The 26505-nt window shown below is 52.9% G+C and overlaps 1 protein-coding gene across 4 annotated transcripts in view; it reads left to right on the plus strand.

Moving 5' to 3' along the window:
* The window catches only part of ADD2 (adducin 2), a 111425-nt gene extending 85474 nt beyond the window's left edge, over nt 1-25951 (plus strand). For 3 of the 4 annotated variants that reach the window (XM_051837627.3, XM_051837619.3, XM_089327587.1), the window contains 7 exons: nt 1784-1960; nt 4929-5186; nt 6041-6160; nt 7473-7562; nt 9461-9608; nt 12060-12185; nt 19684-25951. In XM_051837627.3, coding sequence (XP_051693587.2) covers nt 1784-1960; nt 4929-5186; nt 6041-6160; nt 7473-7562; nt 9461-9608; nt 12060-12185; nt 19684-19991 — 1227 coding nt within the window. In that variant the 3' untranslated portion in view covers nt 19992-25951. The remainder of the gene's footprint in view (nt 1-1783; nt 1961-4928; nt 5187-6040; nt 6161-7472; nt 7563-9460; nt 9609-12059; nt 12186-19683) is intronic. The other variant, XM_051837642.3, reaches the window with a different exon arrangement.
* Nucleotides 25952-26505: the final 554 nt, after the last annotated feature.

A 26505-nucleotide genomic window follows, 5' to 3' on the forward strand; every position in this document is an offset into this window, starting at 1 on the left:
TTTGCAGCTGCTTTTCCACGCCTCCGGGTTGCCGCCATCACGACTGTTGCTCTTTGGGGCTGTTATTGGAACAAGGGCTACTGGAACATGAGCCCTGCAGTGCTCCGCTAGTGGATCAGGTAGAGACAGCTCTGAGGGCCGAATGGGCGGATGGGGAATACAGCGTGGATGTGCTGAGCAGAGATGGTTCCCGGCCCAGGCTGGACAGAGCAGGACGGTGCAGAATTTCACCATGCCACCAGAATGCATGTACTTTAAAACTTAGGAACTGTGGATCTTTTCCATTTAATAATTTTGAATTGCTGTAGACTCCAGGTAACTAAAACTAAAGAAGGCAAAAGCCACGCATAGGGGAGGCAGGGAGGGAGCGGCTCCTGTACATTCTGTTCATTCCTGCATATCCATCACCACTGCCATCAGCTGAGCGTGGGATTAGAAAACTGGGGTTTGGTTAGACCAGTGAGTGTCTTCTAGGATCATGCTGAAGTCGCCTGTTGTACACACAACCTTCACCCTAATTCTCAGAGTCCACTGCCTGCACGCACCTGCCTTGTCCCCTCCCCAGAACCTGGACAGTCTCAGCCCCAGCGTGAACGCCCTCTGACCCTGCACAGAGCCTGGCTGTGCACCATCACCGCCTCCTCTGCCTCTTTTTTCTGGGTGTCCTTGGCCACCTAACCCTGTTGTGGAGGATGTGATGCTCTGTTAGAACTGTCAGCCCAGGCCGGCGCCTTGGCTCACTAGGCTAATCCTCTGCCTGCAGCACAGGCACTCCGGGTTCTAGTCCCGGTTGGGGCACCGGTTCTGTCCTGGTTGCTCTTCTTCCAGGCCAGCTCTCTGCTGTGGCCCGGGAGTGCAGTGGAGGATGGCCCAAGTGCTTGGGCCCTGCACCCCATGGGAGACCAGGAGAAGCACCTGGCTCCTGGCTTTGGATCAGCGCAGCACACCGGCCGTAGCAGCCATTTGTGGAGTGAACCAGTGGAAGGAAGACCTTTCTCTGTCTCTCTCTCTATATCTAGCTCTGCCTGTCAAAAAAAACAAAAAACAAAAAACAAAAAAAAAAAACACACACACACACACACACACAAAACAAAAAAACTATCAGCCCAGCCCATCAGGTCACACTCAAATTTCATTGTCATAGAAACTAGCTATATATACACACACACACACACACATACATACACACACACATATATACATACACACAAACACACATATAATGACTTTACTCTCTGTCTCTCTCACTGTCCACTCTGTCAAAAAAAAAAAAAAAAGCCTAGGAGATATTTCAAACATAGAAAAATGCAGAGAATAACACAAGAGATGCCCACCTTCCACCACTCAAATCTAACAAAAAATACAGCCTTTTGCGGTAAAAGAAAGAATATGTTACAGATAAGAACAGAAATCCCTGTGGAGCCCTTTCTGATCTCCTATCCCCTCCTTCAAGCACACACACAGAAACAGCCACAATGCCAAGTGTGTCTGTGTCCCAGGTAGCTTGGCGGTCCTCTGTATTATTCCTTCTTAAGGTTTAACACTTTGCAATTCCTTGTGTCGTGTGTGAGAACTGACATCAGGAAATAAGCTATCCACACCTCTTTCCCTGGGAGGGAGTGCATGCCCAGCAAGCCGGAGGTGGCTTTCCCTTGGTTTGTTTCCCAGACGTTCCTGGTTTGTAGGTTCTCCCACATGGCCCCCACGCTCCCACTGCCTACAGGAGCAGAGGTGAGTGCAGGGACCCCCTGCAAGGGTGGCTGAGCCTCTGCTCCCACTGCAGGTGTCGGCTCTGCCCAGCGCCGGGGGAGTGGAGAACCTCATCCTGCTGGAGAAGGAGAAGCACCAGCCACACGAGGTGGGCTCTGTGCAGTGGGCAGGGAGCACCTTCGGGCCCATGCAGAAGAGCCGGCTTGGGGAGCACGAGTTCGAGGCCCTCATGAGGATGCTGGATAACCTGGTGAGTTCCTTACCCTTCCAGGCCAGTCTGTGGAAGTCCATGGAAGCCTGGCCCCTAGGCCCCCAAAGACCACTAAGCCATAACAATGATGACCCATTCAGAGAAACTTTGCTTTGAATGTTGATGGAAACTAGCAAGTAGTACTGAGTATAACACTGGAATAATAAAACACAATAACTAGGTGAGGATTCATTATTAGAATTCAGGGGTGGTTGAATGTTAAAGTTCTTTCAAATATACAGATATTCCATGAGACTGAAGAATCAAAGCCTTAAAACCTTTTGATCATGTTAATTATCAAAAAGTAGTTGAGAAACATTTCACAACAGTTTATACAAATAATAACTGTTAACTAGGATAGGAGGGCATATATTTAACATGACTTCTTTCAAAATAAGAGTCAGGATGGGGCTGGCGTTGTGGTGTAGTGATAAAACCTCTGCCTGTAGTGCCAGCATCCCATATGGGCACCAGTTCAAGTCCTGACTGCTCCACTCCAGATCTAGCTCTCTGCTATGGCCTGGGAAAGCAGTAGAGGATGGCCCAAGTCCATGGGTCCCTGCACCCATGTGGGAGATCAGGAGAAAGCTTCTGGCTCCTGGCTTCAGATTGACACAGCTCCAGCCATTGCGGCCATCTGGAGAGTGAACCAGTGGATGGAAGACCTCTCTCTCTCTCTCTCTCTCTGTCTCTGTCTCTGTCTCTCTCTCCCCGCCTCCGCCGCCTCTCTGTAATTCTGCCTTTCAGGGGCCAGCGCTGTGGCTCACTTGGTTAATCCTCCACCTGCGGTGCCGGCATCCCATATGGGCACTGGTTCTAGTCCCAGTTGCTCCTCTTCCAGTCCAGCTCTCTGCTGTGGCCTGGGATAGCAGTAAAAGATGGCCCAAGTGCTTGGGCACCTGCACCCGCATGGGAGACCGGGAAAAAGCACCTGGCTCCTCTCTTCGGATGGGCGCAGCTCCGGCCATTGCGGCCATTTGGGCAGTGAACGAATGGAAGGAAGACCTTTCTCTCTCTCTCACTGTCTGTAACTCTACCTGTCAAATAAATAAAATCTTTAAAAAAATTTCTGCCTTTCAAATAAATAAATAAATCTTAAAAAAAAGAATGAGGATAATTGTAAAAGTAGAAATATTTCTGTAATACTTTGAAACATAGCAGTGATTCTGGCTCTTAGCAGCATTATTTAATATTCTGTAATAATATTGGAACTCATTCCAAGGCAGTGAGACATAAGAGGTATAAATATGTAAAGGAAGCAAGATTATTGTTCTTTATACATAATAAGATTATATGCCTATAAAGTCCAATAAAATAAACTGAAAAAATTTGAAATAATGAGAGTATTTTAAAGTGGCCAATTATGAAAACTTATGAAAATTGTTTGCTTTTGTATTTTAGCATTAACTGATTTGAAGATATAATGGGAGACAATATCCTATTTGCAAATGCAGCAAAGTCGTAAAACATAAGTATAAACTCATTCAAAGAAAACCACAAAACTTCACCAATAGACAGCAGAGAAAACTTGAAATCCTGAGAAGTTGTAATTTATTCTTCTTTGGAAAACTTACATTGGGCCAAGAAGACACTTTCCAAAAATTAATCAATAAACTCAGTATAATTCTTTTAAAAATGTTGGAAGGTACATAACTTAACAAAATGTTCTTCCATGTGAATTTCAGAATGGCCAGGAAAATGCTGTAGAAAGAAAACAAATCAGTGATACCAGTCCCATTGCCCCCTTCCAAGGTCAAGTGTGATAAAGCGTTAGTAACTCAACAGTGTGGCATTAGCAGAATGAACAAGCCAACCAAAGCAACGTGTTAGAGAATCCAGAAATAGATCCCAAAATATAAGAGAATTTCACACAGGATAGCGGGCACCTTATCCATCTGTGTGGAAGAGAGAGACTAGTAGCCATTTGGGAAAGAAAACTAAGACATTTTGATCTCATTCCATTCAGTAAGATAAACTCCTCACTTATGAAAAGTTTAAACATAAAAAGTAAACTCAGAAAAAAAAAATAAACTCAGAGGTGTTAAAAACAGATTCATTGATGCCCTTGTGTTGGAGGAAAAAGCCTTGTCAAGCATAGCAGAAAAGTCTGAAATTGTAATGACAAATATGATTACATTAAACATTCAAAACTTGCAGTTCTATTAATCATCATAAACAAAAGTACAAGACAAATTATGGAGGAGATACTTACAATATCTGTGACAGTCCAAAGATTAATATTCTCAGTGTAAAAAGAGACTTTACAGGCCGACGCCATGGCTCAATAGGCTAATCCTCCGCCTGTGGCGCCGGCACACCGGGTTCTGTCCCGGTCAGGGCACCGGATTCTGTCCCGGTTACCCCTCTTCCAGTCCAGCTCTCTGCTGTGGCCCGGGAGTGCAGTGGAGGATGGCCCAAGTCCTTGGGCTCTGCACCCACATGGGAGACCAGGAGAAGCACCTGGCTCCTGGCTTTGGATCAGCGCGGTGCACCAGCTGCAGCACACTGGCCGTAGCGCGCTAGCCACAGTGGCCATTGGGGGGTGAACTAATGATAAAGGAAGACCTTTCTCTCTGTCTCTCTCTCTCTCACTGTCCACTCTGCCTGTCAAAACAAACAAACAAGCAAACAAAACAAAAAAAAAGAGACTTTACAAATCAATGTGAAAAGTAGGAAAATGGGCCAGGCTGAAGCCAGGAGCCAGGAGCTCCATCCAGGATTCCCATGTGGGTGGCAGGGACCTCAGTACTTGAGCCATCAGCTGCCGCCTCCCAGGATACACAATGGCAGGAAACAAGGGAGTGGAGCCCGGATTTAACCCCAAACACTCCAGTGTGGGATGCAGGCGTCCCAGGGAGTGTCTTAACCGCTTCACCAAATGCCTGTCCAGTAGTCAGCATCATTATTCATCACCTGTCAGGTCTGGCGTAAGCCCCACAGAAAGCAGTTGTCCTTGTGTCCTTTTTAGGGCTACAGAACAGGCTACACGTACCGCCATCCCTTTGTTCAAGAGAAAGCCAAACACAAAAGTGAGGTGGAGATCCCGGCCACGGTCACAGCCTTTGTGTTTGAGGAGGACGGAGCCCCGGTGCCCGCACTGCGGCAGCACGCGCAGAAGCAGCAGAAGGAGAAGACCCGCTGGCTCAACACGCCCAACACCTACCTGCGCGTCAACATGGCCGACGAGGTCCAGAGGAGCATGGGCAGCCCACGGCCCAAGACGACGGTGAGGGGAGGCCTGCGCCTGGGGCGGGAGGGGCAGGCTGCGCTGGTGGGGTTGAGTGGCTTTAGGAGGGACCAGGACAAGTCTTCCCTGAACGTGGGACTGTATCCCGTTGCCTGTTTGGGCTTCGTATTGGGCATCTGGGAGCAGCTGCTCAGGCCCCCTGAGCCCTGACCACTTCTGCACTTGACCTGAGCCAAAAGGCCTGGAAGCGATGCCCTGACCACTTCTTTCCTGCTCCTCGGCCCTGACTTCCGGGGCCTGAGGAGCAGGCTTCTGCAGAGGAGAGCTGGACCAGGCCACTGCGAGAGCATAAAACCCAGGAGCAGTTGGTCTTTGCTTCTGGCTCCCACATCCAGGGAGGGGGTAGTCCAGAAATCCAAGGGATGGGCGTCTCACAGCTGGAGCTCAGGAGCGATGCAAAGCCAGCCAGTGGGCAGGACAGACAGTTACCTTCTGTTGCACGTTCTCTTACATGCAGACTCTGAATCTGATTTTTCATTAACCAAGAAGTAGCTGGCAGCCCGATAGAAAAGCTCTCTTATTAAACAAAATGAAGCCCTCCAAACTCAAATCGAGTTGTCGGGTACAGAGGCCCAGTGGCTGCCTGCGTGTCTGAGCAGGTTACTAAGGCTGTGAGCCTCCCTCTCCAGGGTTCTTTAAGGCTCCCCATTGGCCAGGGGGCCTCCTAGGGCACCTGGGCCATGTGCTGCTCATCTCTGCTGAGAGGAGCAGGGGTGTTAGGCCTGTTCACCTTCCATGCAGACGGGGGCCCCAGACCGCATGGGCTGGAGCCCTGGGGAGGACTCGTGGGCCTTTGTCCTTGGTCTCACGCATACCTGGCCTTGTGCTTGCAGTGGATGAAGGCTGACGAGGTGGAAAAATCTAGCAGTGGCATGCCCATACGGATTGAAAACCCCAACCAGTTCGTGCCTCTCTATACCGACCCCCAGGAAGTACTGGACATGAGGAACAAGGTATGATGGTGGCTGCTTTTCCCCCTTCTCCCACAAGGGGGCGTCTCAGGTCTGCAGACACAAGCTGAATTCCCAAAATGTGGTTCATAGGAGAGAGACTACCAGTTATGCCTGGAACATGTGCTACGTGCTGCCCTTCTGTAGTCCTATACAACTGCTTCATGCTTTGCACATGAGATGTGTCTCAAGGACCTGCCACAAATTGAGTTCTTACGAGTTTTATGCTGTTTTCCTTTTGGTTCATTTTCTTTTCTTTCTTTCTTTTTTTCTTTTTTTTTTTTTTTTGGTTAAGATTTATTTATTTATTTGAAAATCAGAGTTACACAGAGAGAGGAGAGGCAGAGAAAGAGAGAGGTCTTCCATCCGATGGTTCACTCTCCAGTTGGCCACAATGGCTGGAGTTGCACCAATCTGTAGCCAGGAGCTTCTTCCAGGACTTGGGCCATCTTCTGCTGCTTTCCCAGGCCATAGCAGACAGCTGGATCAGAAGTGGAGCAGCTGGGACTTGAACTGGTGCCCATATGGGATGCCAGCGCTTCAGGCCAGGGCGTTAACCTGCTGCGCCACAGTGTTGGCCCCCTTTTGGTTCATTTTCAAGATTTCAAGATCCTTCATGTTCATTTCCAGGCCTTTGCCTGCCAGCTCACTCACTTATATTTCTAATGTTCCTTTAAAAACTTCAGCTGCATCAAACCACCTCCAGTAGGCCAGTAGGAGACAGGACCATCCTCAGTGTGGGGCAGGCCCCCTTGCAACACTTGTTTCAAGATTCCTGTGTGGGGGAACCTTCCGGTTCTTCCCTGGTTGTTTTGAAATGTGTAACTGATGGTTGTAGTTAAGGCAGGATTATATTTACAGAGATGGAAATGCTCACCACCCTGATTTCAGCATTCACACTGCGCACATGTATCAAATAATGATGTTATGCTTAAGTATGTGAATAAGCACAAATATTCTATATAATTTAAAGAGTGGGTTGGAAATATATGAAGAAAGAGAATTTCAGAATGAAATGCTATATCAAAAATACAGTCCAGATTCCTGAGTCACTCTCCCACCCAAGAGACTGAGGTTCTTTACGTAGGGGGTGGCCCCGGGATCGTCCACTTAGGGAGATTAAAGTTGGGGAGCGTCCTTCCAGGATCTACTTTTGGTACTTGAAATGAACTACCTTCCTGGAGTTCTGTCCGCAGCACGATGGACCACCTGGGAACAGGAGGCGGGCTCCCCACCCCCATGCTGGGGCTCCTTCCCAGGCTCCGGGCTGGACACTGCCCAGCTGGCTCACTGTCCCTCTGCCCTTCCCCTACAGATCCGAGAGCAGAACCGACAGGACGTGAAGTCGGCGGGGCCTCAGTCCCAGCTCCTGGCCAGCGTCATCTCCGAGAAGAGCCGGAGCCCGGTACAGCAGAGGCCGCCCCTGGCTGGAGGGGAAGCGTGGTTGCCCTCTGGGTCCGCAGAGCCGGGGGCTGGGCAGCAGGAGCCCTGAGTCCTTACCTCACCTGCCCCTGGGGTCGTGGCACTGCAAAATGGAGCTCTAGCTCCTGGGTGCTGTGAGCTCCTCCATCTCTGATTGCCCGCTTTGGGCTCTGGGAAGGGGCGCCGCAGCCGATCCACTCCCAGGAGTGACACCGGCCGCTCCAAACCTTCCACCAAGGAGCTCCTCATTGGCCTCCATTAGTGCCCTGCGAAGGGGCACTTGGGCTGTGTGGCTGGTGGCTGTCGGGTGCTCCGGGTCTGCTGGGCCCTGAGTGTTTCTGACCTCTGAGCATCAGGCCCAAGCTCTGGGGAGGTGCCCGTGTCCCCCACGGAGAGGGGCCATGCAGCCAGGTGCTCCTGGACTCAAGGTGGCAAGGGACAATTCGTTGCCCACACAAACCCACATAGTTAGAGTGAAGTCGTGTTCGTGTTTGAGACAGGGTGTGTTTTGTCTAGTGCTTAGCAAAGGGGGGGGGGGGTGGAGTTCCGAATTCTGGCTGTGCCTGGCCTCATTCCTGCCCATCGCAAGGTGGCAGTGGCTGTGGCGTTTTCCCCAGCAAGCAGCACAAGCTGGGGAAATGCGCAACACGCTCCTCTCTGCAGAGCAAACGGCGCTGCCGTAATGGTTTCAGATCAGGCCGCAGCCCACAGGGCGGGTGCGCACTGACAGGAGAAGTGTGAAGGTTACGGTGGCACGCCCACCTCCTCCCCATCCCGCCCCACCCAGCCGAGGTGAGGGAACTCAGTGTGCCATGGGGTCAGGGGTGGAATTCGCCCGTGATGGTGGGGGCAGGTGGGAGTTCAGCACAATGAGCAAAATTGTCAAAAACCAGCTCTGCCATTTAAAGTCAATGCTCTCCGTGGAGTCGCTTTTCTTGGGAGCTTGGTCTTGGGTTCTCCGTGATTCCCTTAAAGTAGGCCTGCCACTGCTTCCCTTTGGGGGGAGCCTACGGGGCTGTCATGAGGAGACCTGGCTGGCCGGGGAAGGGAGGATGGAGGGCGCAGCGGGCTGGCTGCCCGGGCCCGCCTCCTCTCAGCCTTGCGTCCCTTTGCTGTGTCTCAGCTTCCGAGCACTGCCTTCTCAAGGCCAAGACAAGGATGCTGAACCGGGAGGAAGGGCTGCCGCGGGGTCTGGATTTCAGTCCCTGTCTTAGCTAGAAAGCCTGAGGATGCCCGAAGCTTGCACACTGGCTGGCTGGTCAGCTCCCCAGAGTCAGGGGCTCCACAGAGCTGCAGGCCCTGCAGGGAGCTGCGGTACAGGCAGCTTGAAGATCCGAGTCTCAGAAGCTTGGCCCCTTTGTCATTCACGACTGCGTGCAAAACAGGACTAATCTGTGCTGAGAACGCCGAAGCCGTGTTTCACATATGACTTACTGCTGCATGCTGCGGTCTGCACTGCTGTGGGGGCGGGGAGGCCGGCATGGAGCTTGCTTGAGCCAGTGCTACGCTTGCTGGGCTTTGGCTGGCTGACTCTGGGACACCAACTGTATTTGTGTCGCGATGGCTTGGCAGTGTCCATAGCAGGGAATGCAATAAAGGTGTGTCTTCCTTCTGCTTGGAAGCATCTGATTTTATTTCAGGGGCAGAGAGTAGATCCCCTGTGTTCATCCAGGCAGTGCAAAATCGGGGCCTGAGGGGAGGTAGCAATGGGGAGGAACGAACAAACCCTGCTACAAGGCCCTGAGCTGTGTGCAAGGAGCTGCACGCCACGCTGTCCCTAGCCAGACCACTGGCAGCCACCTGAGTCTGGAAGGAAGCGCGGGCCCGGGGCCCCAGCAGCAGCGTTCAGAGAGCAACACACACTCTGTGGTTAACTTTCAGTCGACAGAGAGCCAGCTGATGTCCAAGGGCGATGCAGATACCAAAGATGACTCAGAGGAGACAGTGCCCAACCCCTTCAGCCAACTCACTGACCAGGAGCTGGAGGAGTACAAGAAAGAGGTGGAGAGGAAGAAACTGGAACTGGACGGTAAGAAGCCTGGGCCATCAGGGCTTTAGCACCTCCCAGGATGAGGGGAACACCTGGGCCACTCGGGAGGACCCTCCTGCCCCGTCTGCCAGACGCTCTGGGTAGCATAGCGCTGTCAGCCACGCTAATGCCTCTCGGTGCTCTGTGCCCTCATGACCTCATTTGACCCTCTCACCTGGGGAATAAAGGAATTCATACTTGAAAAGTGCTTGGAGTAGTGCCTGTGAATATGGCCCATGTCTGTACACACCTGATGAATGCCAGTTGCAATAAGATAGTTAATAAGAGCCGTAAGTATCAATTTTTACTAATGTTTTTGAAAGAGTGAGACAAGGCTGGGCCAGGTTGAAGCCGGGAGCTTGGACCCCAATCCAGGTTCTCACATCGATGAGAGACCCAAGAACTTGGGCCATCACTGCTGCTTCCCAGGGTGCACCTTAGCAGGAACCTGGAATCAGGTGTGGAGCTGGGACGTGAGCCCAGGCACTGCAGTGTGGGCTGCAGCTGTCCCAAGTGATGTCTTAGTCCGTGGGTCAAATGCCTGCCCCAGAAGGCCTAACTATTACGTGATACCTGCCAGGTCTGGTGGAATCCTTTCAGCCTGGCAATGACTCGCCACCACCTGGCCCTTTGTGTCTTTTCTCCTTCCTTTCAGAACCTTTGGAAGGGTCGAGCCCGTCGCCCTGTGTCCGTGCTCACGAAAGCCCCTGTGCCCTGATTCATGCCTTTGTCCCTTCCTCGCTTCCCTTCTTGGACAGCCTGATCCAGGTCATCCACACTGCAGGCTCCGTCTCAAACCTGCCCCCAGCTGGGAGGGCCTCCCCTGTGCACTCCCCACTCTACCCAAACTGAGCTGTCCCTTGCCTTCACCTCAAAAGCACTTGGCGTCTAACACAGAATTCAGCCTTTGGTGTGTCCACCAGGCAAGATTGTCCCTCAGGACAGGGTCTTCTGCCACCACCCCTCCCCACCCAGGGTCAGCCATCATCCTAGCACAAAGCTACGCCCCTGCCATCTGGCTCGGAAGTCCACTGTGCCGACTGAAAAAGCAGACAAGAAAAATATGGCGCTTTTTCTCCCTAAGGATCATGGGGACTGAAAATGTAAACCAGGGGGCAGGCATTTGGCACAGTGGCCAGGATGCCACCAGGTATGTCCTCATTCCATATTGGGGTACCTGGATTCGAGTCCCAGCACTGCTTCCAATCTAGCTTCCTGCTAATGCTCACCCTGGGAGGCAGTAGGTCATGACTCAAGTGGCTGAGGCTGTGCCACTCATAGCTGAGACCCAGATGGAGTTCCTGGCTTCTGGTTTCCGCCTGGCTCAGCCCTAGCTGTTGCAGGTAATTGGGTAGTGAATCAGCAGATGAAAGATCTCTCTCCCTTTCAAATAAATAAAATTTAAAGAATAAACTAGTTATGTTCAAACAAATCATGGGTCTTTTTTTTTAAAGATGTATTTAGTTATTTGAAAGAATTACAGAGAAGGAAAGACAGAGAGAGAGATCTTCCATCTGTTGGTTCACACCCTAGTTGACCCCAATGGCCAGGGCTGAGCTATCTTCCACTGCTTTTTCTAGGCCATTAGCAGGGAGCTGGATGGCAAGTGGGGGCAGCCAGGACAAGAACTGGTACTCATATGGGATGCAGGTGCTGCAGCCGGCAGCTTTACCTGCTGTGCCACAGTGCCAGCCCCCATGGTCTTTTTAAGGGGACTCAGTGGCTCTGGTCCACTCCATGCCCACGGACGTGCTCTGTGCCCACAGCATGAAGCACCTGGCTGGGCCTCTGCAGAGACAGGATGCAGATGAGAGGCAGGTGCAGGCCTGGCCACGTGGGAGTCCTCTTTCTTCTCGCTGCCTCCCCACCCCCCCACCCCCCCGCAGGAGTAACGCACTCCATCAGTAATGTGGATGGAGGAAACAGTCTGACTCTCAGTTCTTCCATTTGCTTCCCCAAGGAAGCAGCAAAATCGAGAAAAGGGTAGGGGAGCAGAAGATGCATTATCAGCCAGGAGAAATGACCAAACCAAAAAAAAAAAATGGTTTTAAAGATTTATTTATGTATTTGAAAGGCAGAGCTGCATAGAGGAGACAGAGAAAGTGAGAGCGTGAGCACCTGTTCCATCTGCTGGTTCACTCCCCAGGTGGCTGCAACAGCCGGGCCTGGGCCAGGCCAAAGCCAGGAGCCTGGAGCTCCATCCAGGTCTCCCACCTGAGTGCAGGGGCCAAGGATTGGGGTCATCTTCCACTGTTTTTCCAGGGAGCCGGATCAGAAATGGAGCAGCTGGGACTTGAACTGGCACCAGTGTGGGATGTCAGCCTCGCAAGCAGTGGCTTAACCCACTGTGCCACAATACTAGCCCTGAAAAAAAATGTTTACGTGCTCTCATTCTCCATCCACCTCTCCTCTGTTTGGCTTTTGTCCTGAGGTGGTTGTCTGTGTTTTCAGGAGAGAAAGAAACTGCCACAGAGGAGCCTGGCTCCCCTGTGAAGTCTGCACCTGCCTCTCCAGCACAGAGCCCGACAAAGGCCGAGACAAAGAGCCCCGCCGTCTCTCCTTCCAAGTCCGCAGAGGGTGAGTGGAGCTGAGCGGGCAGGGAGGGGCCGTTCACCGGCTGAGAAAGGTCTGCGTGGAAGGCAGGAGGGATTTCCACGCTGTAGGTACCTGCCTTCCATCAGGTGTTGCCCCCCCTCCCCAACCCAAAAGTTTCCCTCGTGCCTTTCTAGGGAATCTGAACTAAGTGTTCCTAATTTTCAGCCTGTGTCACTCACAAGCTATGACAGCGCACTTGCAATGTATGCCCAGCCTAAGCCGTGATGACTAGTCATGGTGACCCGCGGCCTCCTCACCTCTAACAAAGACGTGGCAGCTGGGGGCCTGTCCCGGCGCACTAGTCCATGTGTCTGGTGCATAGGGACCACCTAGGGGTCTTGTTCAAGTGGAGATTCTGATCCATTAATTCTGGGGTGGGGCCTGAGACTCTGCATTTCCCAGATGAGGCTGATGATGTCATTCTCAACCTTAACTGCATGTTGGGAGTCACCTGGGAGCTTTAAGAAGCCGGAAGCCTGGCTCCCACTGCTGGTGTTTCTGGAGTGGAAGGTGGGGGGAGGAGCAGAGCCTGCAGGTGTTGGGTTCCGCTGAGGAATCGGAAGCGTAGTCCAGGTTGAGGACAGCTTTGTTTGGGAGACACTGCTTAGAGAACTGCGTTCCCGGCCCAGCAGAGCTGCTAACTAATAATGACTCAGTTGCTAATTTTAGCAAACCAGATAACTTTCTCTCTGCCTCAGTTTCCCTGTTTGTCAAATGGGGCTACTGATATCTTCCCTTCTTAGGGTTCTTACATGTGTAAGGGAAGTGCAGGTGAAAAGGATTGGAGGGTAAACGCTTGCTCTAAATGTGAGATTGAATCTGATTGTGGGTAGCAACATACTCACTGAGGAGGGTCATGCTGTTAGCGCTCTAGGCACCTAAGTCATCACAGCATCTGCACTGAGCTCCCGGGATCACTCCAGGGCCTGGACACATCCCCCAGCGACCCCCAGAGGCTATCCGTCCCCCGGGTCGGAGGGCTCCTCTGCCATCTGGAGAGCAGCAGCTTGGCCCGCTGGACTCTGCTCCCTCCTGGGTAGACCCCACACATGTGGGTCCTGGTAGACTCCCCCAGGCCCTGCATGCAGACCCAGCACTGCCCGAGGAAACCCTTCTTCTCGAGGCCCGAGCCCCACGTGGGTGTCCTGGGGTGTGCGTTCCCAGCCGTGTGTCTCATCGTGGTGTCGTGCTGTCGACCTGTCCACAACGTGTGCCTTTCTCTTCCCACTCGTGCCTTCATCACAGGCGTTTCCTCCGGTTCTGAGTTCTTGTCTCTGTAGTAAGTATAGAGGGGCTGTTTACTGACCCACTCTTGACACTTGCAGTGGGGAGGGAGGGTCTTTCCAACAAAATAGATTGCTTCCCCTTTGTTTTCTTTTGGACCGCACAGCCCTGCCCCCAGGAGGTTTCCTGGCTGTGAAATTCATGACCAATTCCACGTATGCTATGCATGGACTAGGCTTCCCTGAGAGACATGGATGTGCACACATGCACGCCCACACAGGGCACACCCCCACCTGGAAGCATCAGGCCCTCTGTGAGTGGGTAGGGTGCTGATGGCCCTCATGGATGCACCCATCCCTGGTCCCCACGCATGGGCACCTGTGAGGAGCCCATAGTCTCTTCTAGGGCTGTAGGCTGGACCCTGAATTCTCCTGGGGGCCCACTGCCTTACAGGGATGCACAGAGGGCCTGGCCTGACCAGGGCTGAGAGGAGGCTCATGGCAGGAGTGGGACAAGGGGTGGCAATCCCGTGTCAGTTCCTGGGAGGGACAGAGAGTGGGAGGCTGTCTGATGGGTGGGCTGACTGTTTACCCACTGCCTGGCATTGCACTCACTGTAGCGACATTCCTTGCTCTCTCTGGGGCAGATCCCTCCTCCTAGGATGATGTGTGTTAGTGCGTGGGTGTCCTCTGTGTGTGTGTATCCAAGTCTAAGGCCTTCCCTGAAGGTTCTTCCTCTAACACAGACACAGCTGGAGAGCGTGGCCGCTTTGCTGAGGGCCCCACATGATAAGAGCCCCAGTTGTAGTCACCTGGGAGCTTGCCTTGGCTGCCTGCTCCAGGGCTCACCCAGATTCTTGGGGAAGACAGGACTGTATCTTAACTTTCATACACAGCTCACCCATCAGATCAGGGATGGCTTTGTTCAGCCATTTGTCACCATACTCCCCAACCCCCCTGCTGTCACCTGGTGTCACTCCTCATCTGTCTCCCTGACTTTACCCCGTCAGCCTCTCAAGCATCTTCCAAATCTTCCTTTGTATCTGGCCATCTGTGTCGTCCCCTTCTCTTTGATTAGCCCCTGACGGACCCTGTCCCAGCTGACTCCTTCACCCTGTATTTGGTATCAGATGGTCAGCTCTGTCACTAACTAATTTTGTCATCTCAAGTCATCTAAAAACACTGGTTTTTAGAATGGGGGAATCACACGAACCCTTCCCCTTCCTTACAGCATTGTGTTCAGGATAAATTGAGCTAATGAATATAAAGGCACTTTGTAATATGCTTACATAAACTGATTCCTGTTATTATTATACCATGTTTTCTGAGTTGTGACAGCTCATATGCCACTTGATGTCTCAGGCCACTAAGTATTGAGCAGATTTGTTATGTAGCAACAGATAATTATTAAATCATGGAGTAGAATAAGACCTACTTTTATGGAATCCAACTCTGTGGATTCACTAGCATTGACTGGGCTTAGCTGGAAGATTCTTCTGCCCCATGTGGGCCAGCTTGGCTAAGCCGGAACTTCCAAGATGGCACACTTACATGTTTGGCACCTTGACAAAGACAGCTGGAAACAGGGCTCAGCTGGGATACTGAGATGGCAGGTGTCTCTCTCTCTCTCTCTCTCTCTCTCTCTCTCTCTCTCTCTCCCCCCCTCCCCCTCCCCCTCTCCCCCTCCCTCCCTCCCTCCCTCCATGTGGCCCCTCCTTGTGTTTTCATCAGTGTATTCAGATCTTGTATATGGTGGCCTAGAGCTCCCCAAACTGCAAAAGCAGACGTTGCTAGGCCTCAAGTTTTGGCCTGAGGCTGGCTCTACATCCATTACTCTGTATTCTGTTAGTTCTCACGGGCCATGGGGCAGCCCAGGTTTACTGTGGGAGGGGAGCGTGGGCATACCTGGAGGCATGACTCATTGGGCCTCATTTGCACTCCTGTTCAGCCCCAGACTCAAGATGTATTTGGTCCCTCAAGGGACCTTTTATGTCCCAAATCATGGCACCTGTTTGCAAGAAACTCTGCACTCTTTCCTATCCATGGAGCTGTCTCAGTCTTTGGGGAGGTAGAGGTGGAAGGAGACACATCATTCTTAACCTCTGTTTCCCAAAGTGGAGCCAATGGAGCTCTTGTATCAGAATTACCTGGGGCCTTGTTAAAGACAAGTATTTCTAGGTCCACCTTCTGCATCCAAGGCTGTTTTGGGGGACAGGACCATGAAGCTGCATTGCCACAAGCCTCTTGGATGGTTCTTTCAAGACATTGACATTTCCAGTATTTGAGGATTTGAATCCAAGCGGAAACTTGAATCCGGCCTCTGCTCATGGCCAGCATCCAGTTTTGTTTGCCAGTCTTTGGCTGTTCTTTGAGTACCATAAGGGCCTTTATTTAATTTGAAGATTTGTTTATTTGAAAGGCAGAGCAAAAGAGCAGAGGAGAGCTCTCGTCTACTGATTCACTCCCCAAATGCCCACAGTGGCCAGCGCTAGGCTTGGCTGATGCTGGGAGCCAAAAAAGCAACCCAGGTCTCCTACACAGGTGGCGAGAACCCAAGTACTGGAGCCAGCGCTGTGGTGTAGTAGGTTAAGCCTCCACCTGGGGCACCAGCATCCCATATGGGCACCTGTTAGAGTCCTCTCTGCTCCACTTCCAATCCAGCTCTCTGCTGTGGCCTGGGAAAGCAGCAGAAGATGGCCCAAGTCCTTGGGCCCCTGCATCTGTGTGGGAGAACTGGAAGAAATTCTTGTCTCCTGGCTCCTGACCAGAAGCCCAGCTCTGGCCATTGCAACCATTTGGGGAGTGAACCCATGCGTGGAAGATCTCTCTCTTTCTCTCCCTCTCTCTCTAACTCTGCCTCTCAAATAAATAAATCTTATAAAAAAAAAAAAAAGGAACCCATGTACTTGAGCCTCCCAGGGTCTGCATTAGCAGGAAGCTGGAATTGGAAGTGGAGCTAGGTATTGAACCCAGGCGCTCCAGTGTGTGACAGGTGTCTTGCCCATGAGGCTAAATGCCCACCTTGGGGGTCTTTTTGAACATCACTGAATGAGCACCCAGCCTCACTTCCCAAGCAGTTCATGATCTGGGGGTCTCTGAGGCCACGTGGATGTACTGGGCATGGCCCTCATTTTCCACACTGAGAACAACTCCGAGTGTCACTCTCCTCCACCACGAAGCACACCAGGGGCTGAGGCTCTGGATGAGGTTGATAGCAGAGTGTGTGGGGGCGAGGGGACAAGGACGAAGGGTGCTGTTGGAGTGAGGGCTGTCATCACCACTGGCACAGGAAGTGACACCCGGACAGGAAGCAGGAGGTCTGGGCATTTGGTACAGCAGTTAAGTCGCCAGCTGAGACCTGAGTCCCATATTCCAGTGCCCAAGTTCAAGTCTCAGTTCTGCTCCTGAGTCCGGTTTCCTGCTGATGCACTCCCTGGGAGGCAGTGGTGACAGGGCGAGTGGTTAGGCCCTTGGCACCCACGTGGGAGACCTGGATTGGCTTCAGCCAGCCTGGCCCAGCCCCACCTGTTGTGGGGACATTTGGGGAGTGAACCAACAGATGAGAGATCAGTGTGTGTGTGTGTGTGTGTGTGTGTGTGTGTGTGTGTTTCTGCCTTTCAAATAAATAAATGCTTGAAAAAAGAGAGAAGAAGAAAGTGGCAGACCCGCTTACCCATGGCTGTGCTCCTGGAGCTAGAAGACAAGTACCAGAATCAACTTTTTTAAAAAAGGAAAAAAAAAAGATTTATTTCATTTATTTGAAAGGCAAGGTGGCAGAGAGAGGTCTTCCCTCTGCTGGTTCACTCCCCTGATATCTGGGCCAGGCTGAAGCCAGGGTCCCAGAGCTCCATCTGAACCCCCCCATGTGAGTGGCAGGATCTTAAGCCCCTGGCCCATCTTCCACTGCTTTCCCAGGAGCATTAGCAGGGAGCTGGATTGGAAGCAGAGCAGCCAGGGCTCAAACCAGTGCTCCAGTGTGGGATCCCAGCTTAACCTACTGTGTCACAGCCCCGCCCCCTGCTCCTCCCCGCCAGTCATCTTCAGAGAGAGAGCACGAAGGGTAGAGGCTGAACAGTGTCTCCTGATGCCCATCCAGGTGAGGGCCTGCAGTGGGTCTGGACTGAAGTGTGGAGCCAGGAGGTGAGGGTGAGGACCGCAGGGACAGGGCCGGGAGACAAGGCCAGCCTGTGGTGCTGGTGTGTGTGTGTGTGTGTGTGTGTGTGTGTAGGTGGAACTCAGAAGGCTCAGGCTGGGACAGACAACAAAGATGAAGATGAGCTGATGATGGGATTGGCTCGGCGAGCATAGGTCCACTCACACAGCCATTTATCTGCCTGTGTGCTCCACCATGTGTAGACTGCACAAGCATTTCCTCAGGTCTGTCTGTGAGCTCGCTAGGTAAAGGACTGGACAGTCTTGCTCTGATGTGTTTGGAGGGCAGAGGAGGTGGGCGGTGGGCGCAGATAACGAACATGCGTGTTTTGCAGTTGTGTGGCGGGAGTGTGTGTAGAGGAGGCATGGACATGGAGTGGGGCTCAGGAAAGACTCTCCGAAAGGGGAAGCACCAGGCAGGTTCAATGTATGGGAGGAGGGTTGGGGGCAGAGCAGACAGAGGGAAACAGGCTGGGCTCCTGGGAGCGGGAGGCGGCGTTGTGTCCAGAGCCTGGCAGGCTGAAGAGGCCAAATAGCAGGTGCAGTGAATGAGGAGGGTGCATGGAGGGAAGATCGGGCAAGACTAGTTGGTGGCCTTTGAGAGTGCTTCCAGCAGTGACCCCAGGGGTCCAGGGCTGGAGGATGGGCTGTAGGAGGAAGGACACAGGAGGGTTTCGCAGCTGGGTAGCAAAGGACATAGGCTGGGCAGTGGGGGGAGTGGGAGCCCACAGCCAGTCTTTTTTACAAAGAGGGGAGTCTCTGGAAGTGGCCTGGGGAAGGTGGTGGCTTGGCACACAGTTTTGGAGAACCTCATAAGGAGGTCTCACCCAGGGGTTACACCACCCACCCTGGCAGTCTCAATCTACCCGGCTCTGTCCCACCCTCTACGTGGCCATGTATTTCCCTGGCGTTTCTCCCACCAGCAACCCTGGGCTTTCCCACCCACTGCTTCTGTAACACTGGTTACACCTGTCCCCCGTGCCACATCCCCACGCAGCAGAGCGGGCAGGTGCCTTTCTGCGATGTGGTAACACACACACCTGCACATACTCTCACACAGACACACCTAACATTCTCACATGCCCACACCACACATGCTTGTACCCACTCTCACACGCATTCATACACACTAGCACTCACACCACACAAGCTCATATAGCCCACACCCATTCCCGTACGTGTACACACACATATGTCCTCACACATTCACACATACTCTCACATACACACACACCCCACACAGTCATGTGGTAAAGAGAGCACTGAACTGGAAGTCACAGGCCTGCCCGGTGTTTTATGCTTCACTCAGTTTTCCTAGCTGGGAAATGGGTGTGTGGGAGCCAGAGGATCTTCGCATTGGTTTGTGCTCAAAGTCCCTAATGTTATCACCTTCCTGCCTGCACGGAAGCAGAGGGGGGCGCACGGGGAGGGTTTAGCTCCTGGGGCCTGAGCAGCTCTGGGCTTAAACCTGGCAACAATCCCATCAGGTTCTCCAGGTGGAACACAGGCTGGGGACGGCTGAGCAGGCGCCCCCTTTGGTAACCCTTACAGCCTGGGGATGCGTGGGGTCCATGTCACTCAGGGAATCCCCTTCCTCCCTCCGCCCTCTGCTCCCTGCCTTCTGGGAAGAGTCTCCAGGTGGGAAGCAGGAAAACGAGGTTTCCTCTGTGTATCGGCAAAGCTGAGCAGGTTAACATTCTCAGATGCCTCCACGGAGGTGTCCACGCTCCCCTTCCTGCAGCCTCTCTCCTCCCCTGAGTCTGGTCCTCGTTTTGTGCCTGGAAACACTGCCCTGAGCCCCCGCTGGGCGCCTGCCACGTTCAGACACCACATCTGTTCAGATTTGTGGAGAAGAGGCCAGGGTGTGTTCCCCAGGACAGTCGGGAGGAAGGAGGTGCAGGGACTGGCCATGCTCCCCGCCCTCCCATCTCCCTCCGAGAGCCTGCTCCCCCCGCCCGGGCCAGTCTGTCCTCCCTCGTCCTTGGACCTACCCTCCAGAATTGCCTAGAAACGGTTCTGTTGATCCAGGTGGACGCTCGCATCAGAGTAAAATCTTATGGGTCATGGTGTTTTGTTTTTGTTTTTTTTTTTCAATCTTTTTCTAGAAGATGCTAAGACGACAGAGACAAGCAAAGACACCACAGAGCCCGACACAGCCCAGCCGGAGGGGGTGGTGGTGAACGGGAGGGAGGAGGAGCCGTCGGCAGAGGACCTCCTGAGCAAAAGCCTGGGCCAGATGACCACACAGGCTGACACGGACGTCGAGACCTCCAAGGACAAAACCGAGTCGGTCACCAGCGGCCCCATGTCGCCCGAGGGCTCCCCTTCCAAGTCTCCTTCAAAGAAGAAGAAGAAGTTCCGAACCCCCTCCTTCCTGAAAAAGAGCAAAAAGAAGGAGAAAGTGGAGTCCTGACTTGGGGCACCCACGGGTTCCGTCTGCACCCTCCTCTTCCTCTCCCCCTTCCTTCTCCCATCTCTGTCCCTGGAAGCGCAGGGCCAGGACGGGAGAGAACTGGACCCTGGATCACACTTGGAGGGGAACCTGCCGTTCGCCTGGCCAGTCCCACATTTGACAGTCACCAGAGAAACCAGGTGACTTGCCCGCAGTCAACGGCTGGTGAGCAGCAGAGCCTGTACCAGAATTCAGGGCTCCTGACTCCCAGTCCAGTGCTCCTTCCTCTAAACAACACTGCCGAGTTGTGGGCCGCCTTTGTCGGGATGTTGCCCACCAATCTGAGCCCAGGGCAAGGAGGCCAGAAACGGGCTGTGAGCTCGCAAAGGCTGCAACTGAGTCAGACAGGCCAAGGCTTCCTGAGTAAGGTCCATTTCCATGCAGGAATCCAGTCTCCTGGTGGTAAATCAATTTCTCTCTCTCTCCCTCTCCCTCTCCCACCCTCCCTCTCTCCCCCCATTCAGAAATCTCTCCTCTTCGTTTTGGGTCCCTGCCCTGCTGCTGAAAGCAACCAGACAGATTGACCCATCCCCTCCAACAGAAGTTACTCTTTGTTCCCAAGGGCTGATGGCTTCGCTTGTCCTTCCCCAGACACTGACCCTGAGCTGGCTTCATGGAACCTCTTGAATGATGGACAGAACAGTTGGTAGAGTTGGCAGACACGAGGGCAGGCTGAGGAAGCCTGAGCCCCAGGGGCTGTTGAATCGATAGAAGACACCAGGAGCTGCACCCATTGGAATCATGCATCTCAGGCGCCTCCTAACGAAAACCAAATTTAGCATAGGAATCAGTTGTCTCATGCTCAGGGCAGGCATTTGGAGAAATTGAGATCATTCGTAGGCTTTGGGTTGTACAGGGGAGGTCAGAAGAGCAGAGGAAGCGCTGTGCCTGCCACGTGGAGTGCTGTAGTCAGTGTCGGGGGGCCTGTCCTGCCCTCAGGCCCAGGAGCGCCTGCTCACAAGCCACGGCAGCGTCTTATCTTGGCTCCTCACTCTGGCTCCTTTGGTTCCAACTCTGTGTCACTCTGGTCCGGCAGAGGGGAGCCACAGAGGAGCCCTTTGAGACGCATCCTCTTGGCCTGCCAGCGAAGTGGGTGGGTGTCCCCAGCCCTGGCACCCTCTGACCCTCCCAGAGCCCGAGAGAAGCCGCCAGTGTTGTTTCAGGTGCCAGCATTGTGTGTTTGTGTTCATCCACGGGGCACCCATGAGTACCGGGGGCTTCTGACAGTTAGACAATCCATCCTCCTTAAAGCACAGTGTCCTCAAAGAATATTTTCCCTTTTTGTCTTGATTATTGTAAAAATATTTTTGGAACTTCTTATCGCAGTTCACCCATTTTTGAGCATTTTCTACACACAGACACTGTGCTGGTTTCCCATCCATCACATCTTTTAGCCCTCCTGCTAACCCTGTGCGGCGGGAAGTGCCATTCCCATTTCATGGGTGAGGACATGGAACCGTCAGCAGGATGGTTGACTTGCCCCAGGTGACGTGGATAGAAAGACCCAGAGCCTGCATTCCAGATATGGTGAAAGGACAGCTTTAATCCCCAAGTGTGATTGGGCTGAGGACTCATTTCTGAGACTGGTCTCCACTCCATGATGTTAGCACTTGACACTGAGGTAGCAGCAGCCTGCCTGGGTCTGGCTGCGTTGGGCACCTTAAGTTCGTGGTTAATGTAGACTGTGGCAGTGCCAGCATGGACCTCTGCAAGGGCAAGGCAGAACCTGTCTCCCTGTCACCCTGCTGTTTCTTGAGAAGGAAGGCATTGATATGTGGCCAAGGCAAACCTAGGACTTGTAGGGCAGACTCCTGGCTGCAACCCCGGGCCCCGTTCTCAGCTCTGCTTCTTGACTGGGTCACGTCTCTGGTGGACAGCCCAATGGTCAGAGGCCCTGGTGCCTCAGAAAAATCTATTGTATGGGACATGCCTATAGAAACCAATCCTTGGATGCCTTCTTTAAAAAAAGCAGATTTCACATTTGTTCATTCGGCCTTTCACAGTATTTGCTAAGCATCCACTGAGCATCCCGCATTGTGCTGACGTGATGAGAAAGCAGTCATTGTGACTAGAGTAGTAAGTGGCAACAGTGTGGAGACAAGGGTGGACTGGGCGTGGCCTCTGTGTGGCTGGCTGTGAGTGGTTGTGGTGCAGACAGGATGTTGAGTGACAGCATCTAACCTGCTCTCTCTGTTCCCTTTGTAACAGTGAGACAGGCGGCATCGAGGTGAAAATGTCGGGGCCTTGCCTTGGGGACCCACTTAGCATTTTGTTTATTCCTGGTGTAAGAATAAAAGGCAGGCATTGCAGTCAGGTCACGAGCCAGGCACGAGGGTAGGCCATCTTCTTCCTGCCCTTAGGAAGCTCATGACAACAGGAGGCATGCGGACAAATCACAGAGCAGGTGAGGGTGCCAAGGCCCCGGGCAGGAAATGGTGAACTGTCTTGGAGACCAGAAGAAAAATTCCTGAAAGGAGTGATGGCCGAGCTAGGTTTTCCAAACCAGGAGAAATTTTCCAGGAGAAGAAAAGGCTAGGCAGGGCGTCCCGGGGTGAGTTCAGGATGCACGCAGAGGCCTGGATGCGTGGGACTTCATGGTGTGTTCCACGTGCTGTGCACACAGAGCACAGAGCGGAAGGCAGTGGGGATGCTTCTCCTTGCAGTGGGCAAGCCGGTTCCTGGGGAAACTTGTAGGAGGTGTGAAGGAGCTGGGCTTTATCACGTAAGGGGTCGGGAGCCACTGAGGGCGGTTCCTTAGAGTGAATCGTGGTTAGACTTGGAGACAAACCCTCTGGTGCCTGAGTGAGATGGACTGCAAGAGCTGGGGGTGTGGGAGATCTGATGAGGAATTTCCGACGTCAACACTAAAGCATATTTGATGGCCCACTGCATGCTGCATTGTTCCAGAATTCATTTCCATAAAATGCTGTGGATGGAGCGTCTTCAGAAAGGCTTCCAGGAAGGAGAGGGGAATATTGGGTAGCTGTCGGCCGTTCTCCCCGCCTCCTCTTCTCTTGGATGCACAGGCCATGGCATGCTTAGCTCCAGGCTCGAGGCTGTATGCCAAGTGCTGTAAAATGGATGTGCAGTTCCAGCAAGACCTTAGCTCCTGGGGTAAGAGGAAAGGACATTTCTGTGGTTCTGGATAAAAGTTGGCTCTAAGCTTTGGGTTGTACCAGTGAGTACCTGGAGAAAATATATTCGAGAGCTCAGAAGTGGTAGGCAATGGGTTTGTTTCTAAATGTGTTGCTGTGCTTGGATATGCCACAGACAAGAGACAGGACATTTTGAACGAATCTCCCACTCTGTGGCTGGCTGAGCAAGGAAGTGGACAGGTTGTGGAGCCTGTTTGCATGGAAAGATGGCAGGGGCAGGGAGAAGAGAGGGGTAGATGGTGACAAAGAGGCTTGGCCTCAGCGACTTTCTGTGCGCTGTTGGTTGATTTCCAGTCCCGGCATGGGGGAACCAGCCATTCCACATGACCTCCCCCAAAGCTACAAAAGGCTGGGCCCCTAAGAGCCTGCTTGCCTGCAGGTGACTCAAGTAACTCTGTAGCCAGGTCATCCACAAGAAATGACCCACTCAACACTGCAGTAGCCAAAATGAGCTGCTCCCGCTGCGTGCAGATAAGATCCTTGTAAAGGACTTGGGCGAGGAGCAGCAGGACCTAGAGGAGGAACCCCACTGTGTGAAGCACTGCCAGGCACCACGCATTCATGTGGGCTGAGCCTTGCGTCCTGTTCCCTGTGGGGGTCTGTCTCACTCTTGTGTGCTCTCTTGCTTTCTCTCCCCCTCCTCCCCCAATATGGGAGGTGGTCGGACGTCTTTTGCCGCTCTCAATCCACTTCTTTGGTTGTGGCAGATTGGAAAGAACAGGATGATTCACTTCCCAAAGGTCTAAGAGGTTAAAAATAAGTTTGGATGTTTCCACGAGGGAATGCATACAGATGGACAGACATGGAGCCTACCGTAGGCCTATAGGCCAGGGTTTTCAGTAAGAGTGACTCCTCTGTTCTAGCTCAAGGCCAGAAGCGCACAGTTCTGGAATATCAAACAAACGAGAAACATTTATCCTTTATTCGTTTTGCACCTGCGGGTCGGCAGAAGCCCTTGATTGGTTGGTGTGGTTGCAGCTGACTTGGAGCGGGGCAGAAACAGGGCTTCTTATGCCTTCTCCATCACATGAGCTCAACTGTGTGAGAAATCCGGAGAGAGAGGATAAACCTGTGCACTCCGCTCTCACTAAGAGGACAGGGATCCCTCCAGTTCAGAGTCTGCTGGGACAGCACATCATCTGTTCCACAGCTGTCCTGGGAGGGCTCATTCAATGCAAAGCGTTGGAGGCCTGATGTGACTCCACGTTTATGAAATGGACTCACTGGTTATCATCTGTGCACATTACCATTTGCATTGCAATACAAAAAAAGGTATCCTTGGTGTGTGGTTCTTTCCAAAGCCCTGTCCAACCAACCCATCACCTGGATGTGAACGCTCGTGGTCAGAGGAGAGACCCTGCAGAGAGCTGTCAGCGAGGCGCAGCTCCCCCTTGCCGTGTGCAGTGAGAAGCCGCCTTCCACTTAGCGGGGTGATGTCCTTCAGCAGGCGAGGCGCCTCGCCTCGTGCTTCTAGGGACAGACAGCTCCCTTGCGAATGTAGTTTTCTCTTCCTAGGGAAAATTTCCAGTTGACAGTGCTCTTGAAAATGTGGAAGTGATGGTTTATATTGGTCCGTAGTTAGGTGGCGTTAGGGATTGTCGAATGGATGTTTGGTGGCAGTTGACATCAGCGGTTTCCCCGGCAGTCGGGTCATCACTCTGAGAAAGTGGGGCGTGAGCCTTGATGCAGGGCTGAGGTCAGGGTAGTTGGAGACGGCGCCCCGGTGTGGGAAAGCCTGGGGCATTCCCCAGAAGGGGCGGGTCTCTGCTCCCTTCCTCGCCCACCCTTTCCCACGCATCATGATGTGGCCAGCTGTGACGGGTGCATCCCTTCCTCTGACCAGTATGTGGAAGACCTTGCACAAGTTGAGGGGCTGCTTGCAGATTAACTGCAGAAACACCCTCAGCTTTGTCCCCTGCAGCAGATCGTGCCGTGTGAGAGCCCAAGGGACAGAGGACCCACACCTGAGAAACATCAAAGCCCCTTTCCACCGTGGGGAGAGATTTCAGGGCAGCCGCGCCCACCTGCCGCTTCCACCTCATGCCCACCGGTCCTTCCTTGTGGGTGGGCACTTGATCCCCAAGGAGCGGCTCCCCTTTAAATTCCTGCAACCTGTGCCACGACTCTGAGTCCCAACACTCTCCCTCTCACGGGAGAACAGTGCAGAGCCTGGGATAGCCCGGCTGGGGCGCAGGGCAACAGGACCCCAGTCTAGACAGAGGGTGCAGTGTTCTGTAATGCTATGGGTGGTCGCGGTGTCTGTGTTTGACAATCGTCACGCGAGAGTACTCCTTGCTGTGTTCCCTTGTACATACATTGTCTCTGTGTAGCTCTCCCAGTATCGTGTGGTTTCGGATAGGGGTTCCATGTAAATACTCTTCCTGCTATCGAAATGCCAGTGCCCCGATCATGAATCACCCCCACGAGCGGTTTTGCCTCTATGCTAACACGTTTTGAGCCACTGACGTGCAGATGGATGGTTAGTTTCTTGGGCTTTTATTTTGCAATTTTATATATATATACACATATATAATATATATATATTTATGGATTGGTTTTGTATAGTTTTCTGTTTGAATCTCTGAGCACCAAAGCTGCCCTTGGATTTTGGCGAGAACTTTCCGATGCCACTTCCTGACCCTCTGCTGCTTTGGTGTCTGACCGTGTCGCGGGGGTGGCGGCCCCGCCCGTGGGTTTCTGTACGTGCGTGCTGTTATCTCACCTGCAGATATTGCCCTAGTAAATCTAACGTGCTTGGCTTCCCAGTGTCTGTGGCCCAGTTTCTGTCTGGTATTCGGTTCTCCCGGCTCCTGGGGGAGCAGAAGTTGGAAAAGTGGGCCCGTGTATGGAAACGGTAAACACACAAGACCACTGATTTCTCCCATGCGGAAAGCTGAACCTGGTTATAATGGATGCGACTTGGGAAGGGAGGTGATAAAATGCTAGAGTCTTCTGAGAAGGGGAAGGCCGTGTGGATCGGAAAACAGCCCTGCAAAGGACAGTGGACCCAGCGGTGTGAGGACGGGGCAGGAGGGCTGCAAACGACGATGCGTGGCCGGCGCTGCAGGGCGGCAGTAGGAGCTGGAGTGGAAGCAGGTCAGGCCAGAACCTGAGGCAGGCAGAGCGAAGAAGCTGCCCCAAAGAGTGAGTGGGGAATGGAGAGGCCCAGAGGGGCGGGAGGAAGGGAGAGGGGAGCAAAGAGCCCCCTCCCCCTTCTCTAGTCAAACAAGTGCTGCAGGTCTCAGTGTCCTCTGATCATCCCCACGCCCCTGCCCCCATGCTGTGCACCTGCTGCTTAAGAGTTGGACGTGGTGCCTTAT

The sequence above is a fragment of the Oryctolagus cuniculus genome, chromosome 2, assembly GCF_051225735.1.
Source record: "Oryctolagus cuniculus isolate XC-2025 breed Fujian yellow rabbit chromosome 2, ASM5122573v1, whole genome shotgun sequence".
Classification (NCBI taxonomy): domain Eukaryota; kingdom Metazoa; phylum Chordata; class Mammalia; order Lagomorpha; family Leporidae; genus Oryctolagus; species Oryctolagus cuniculus.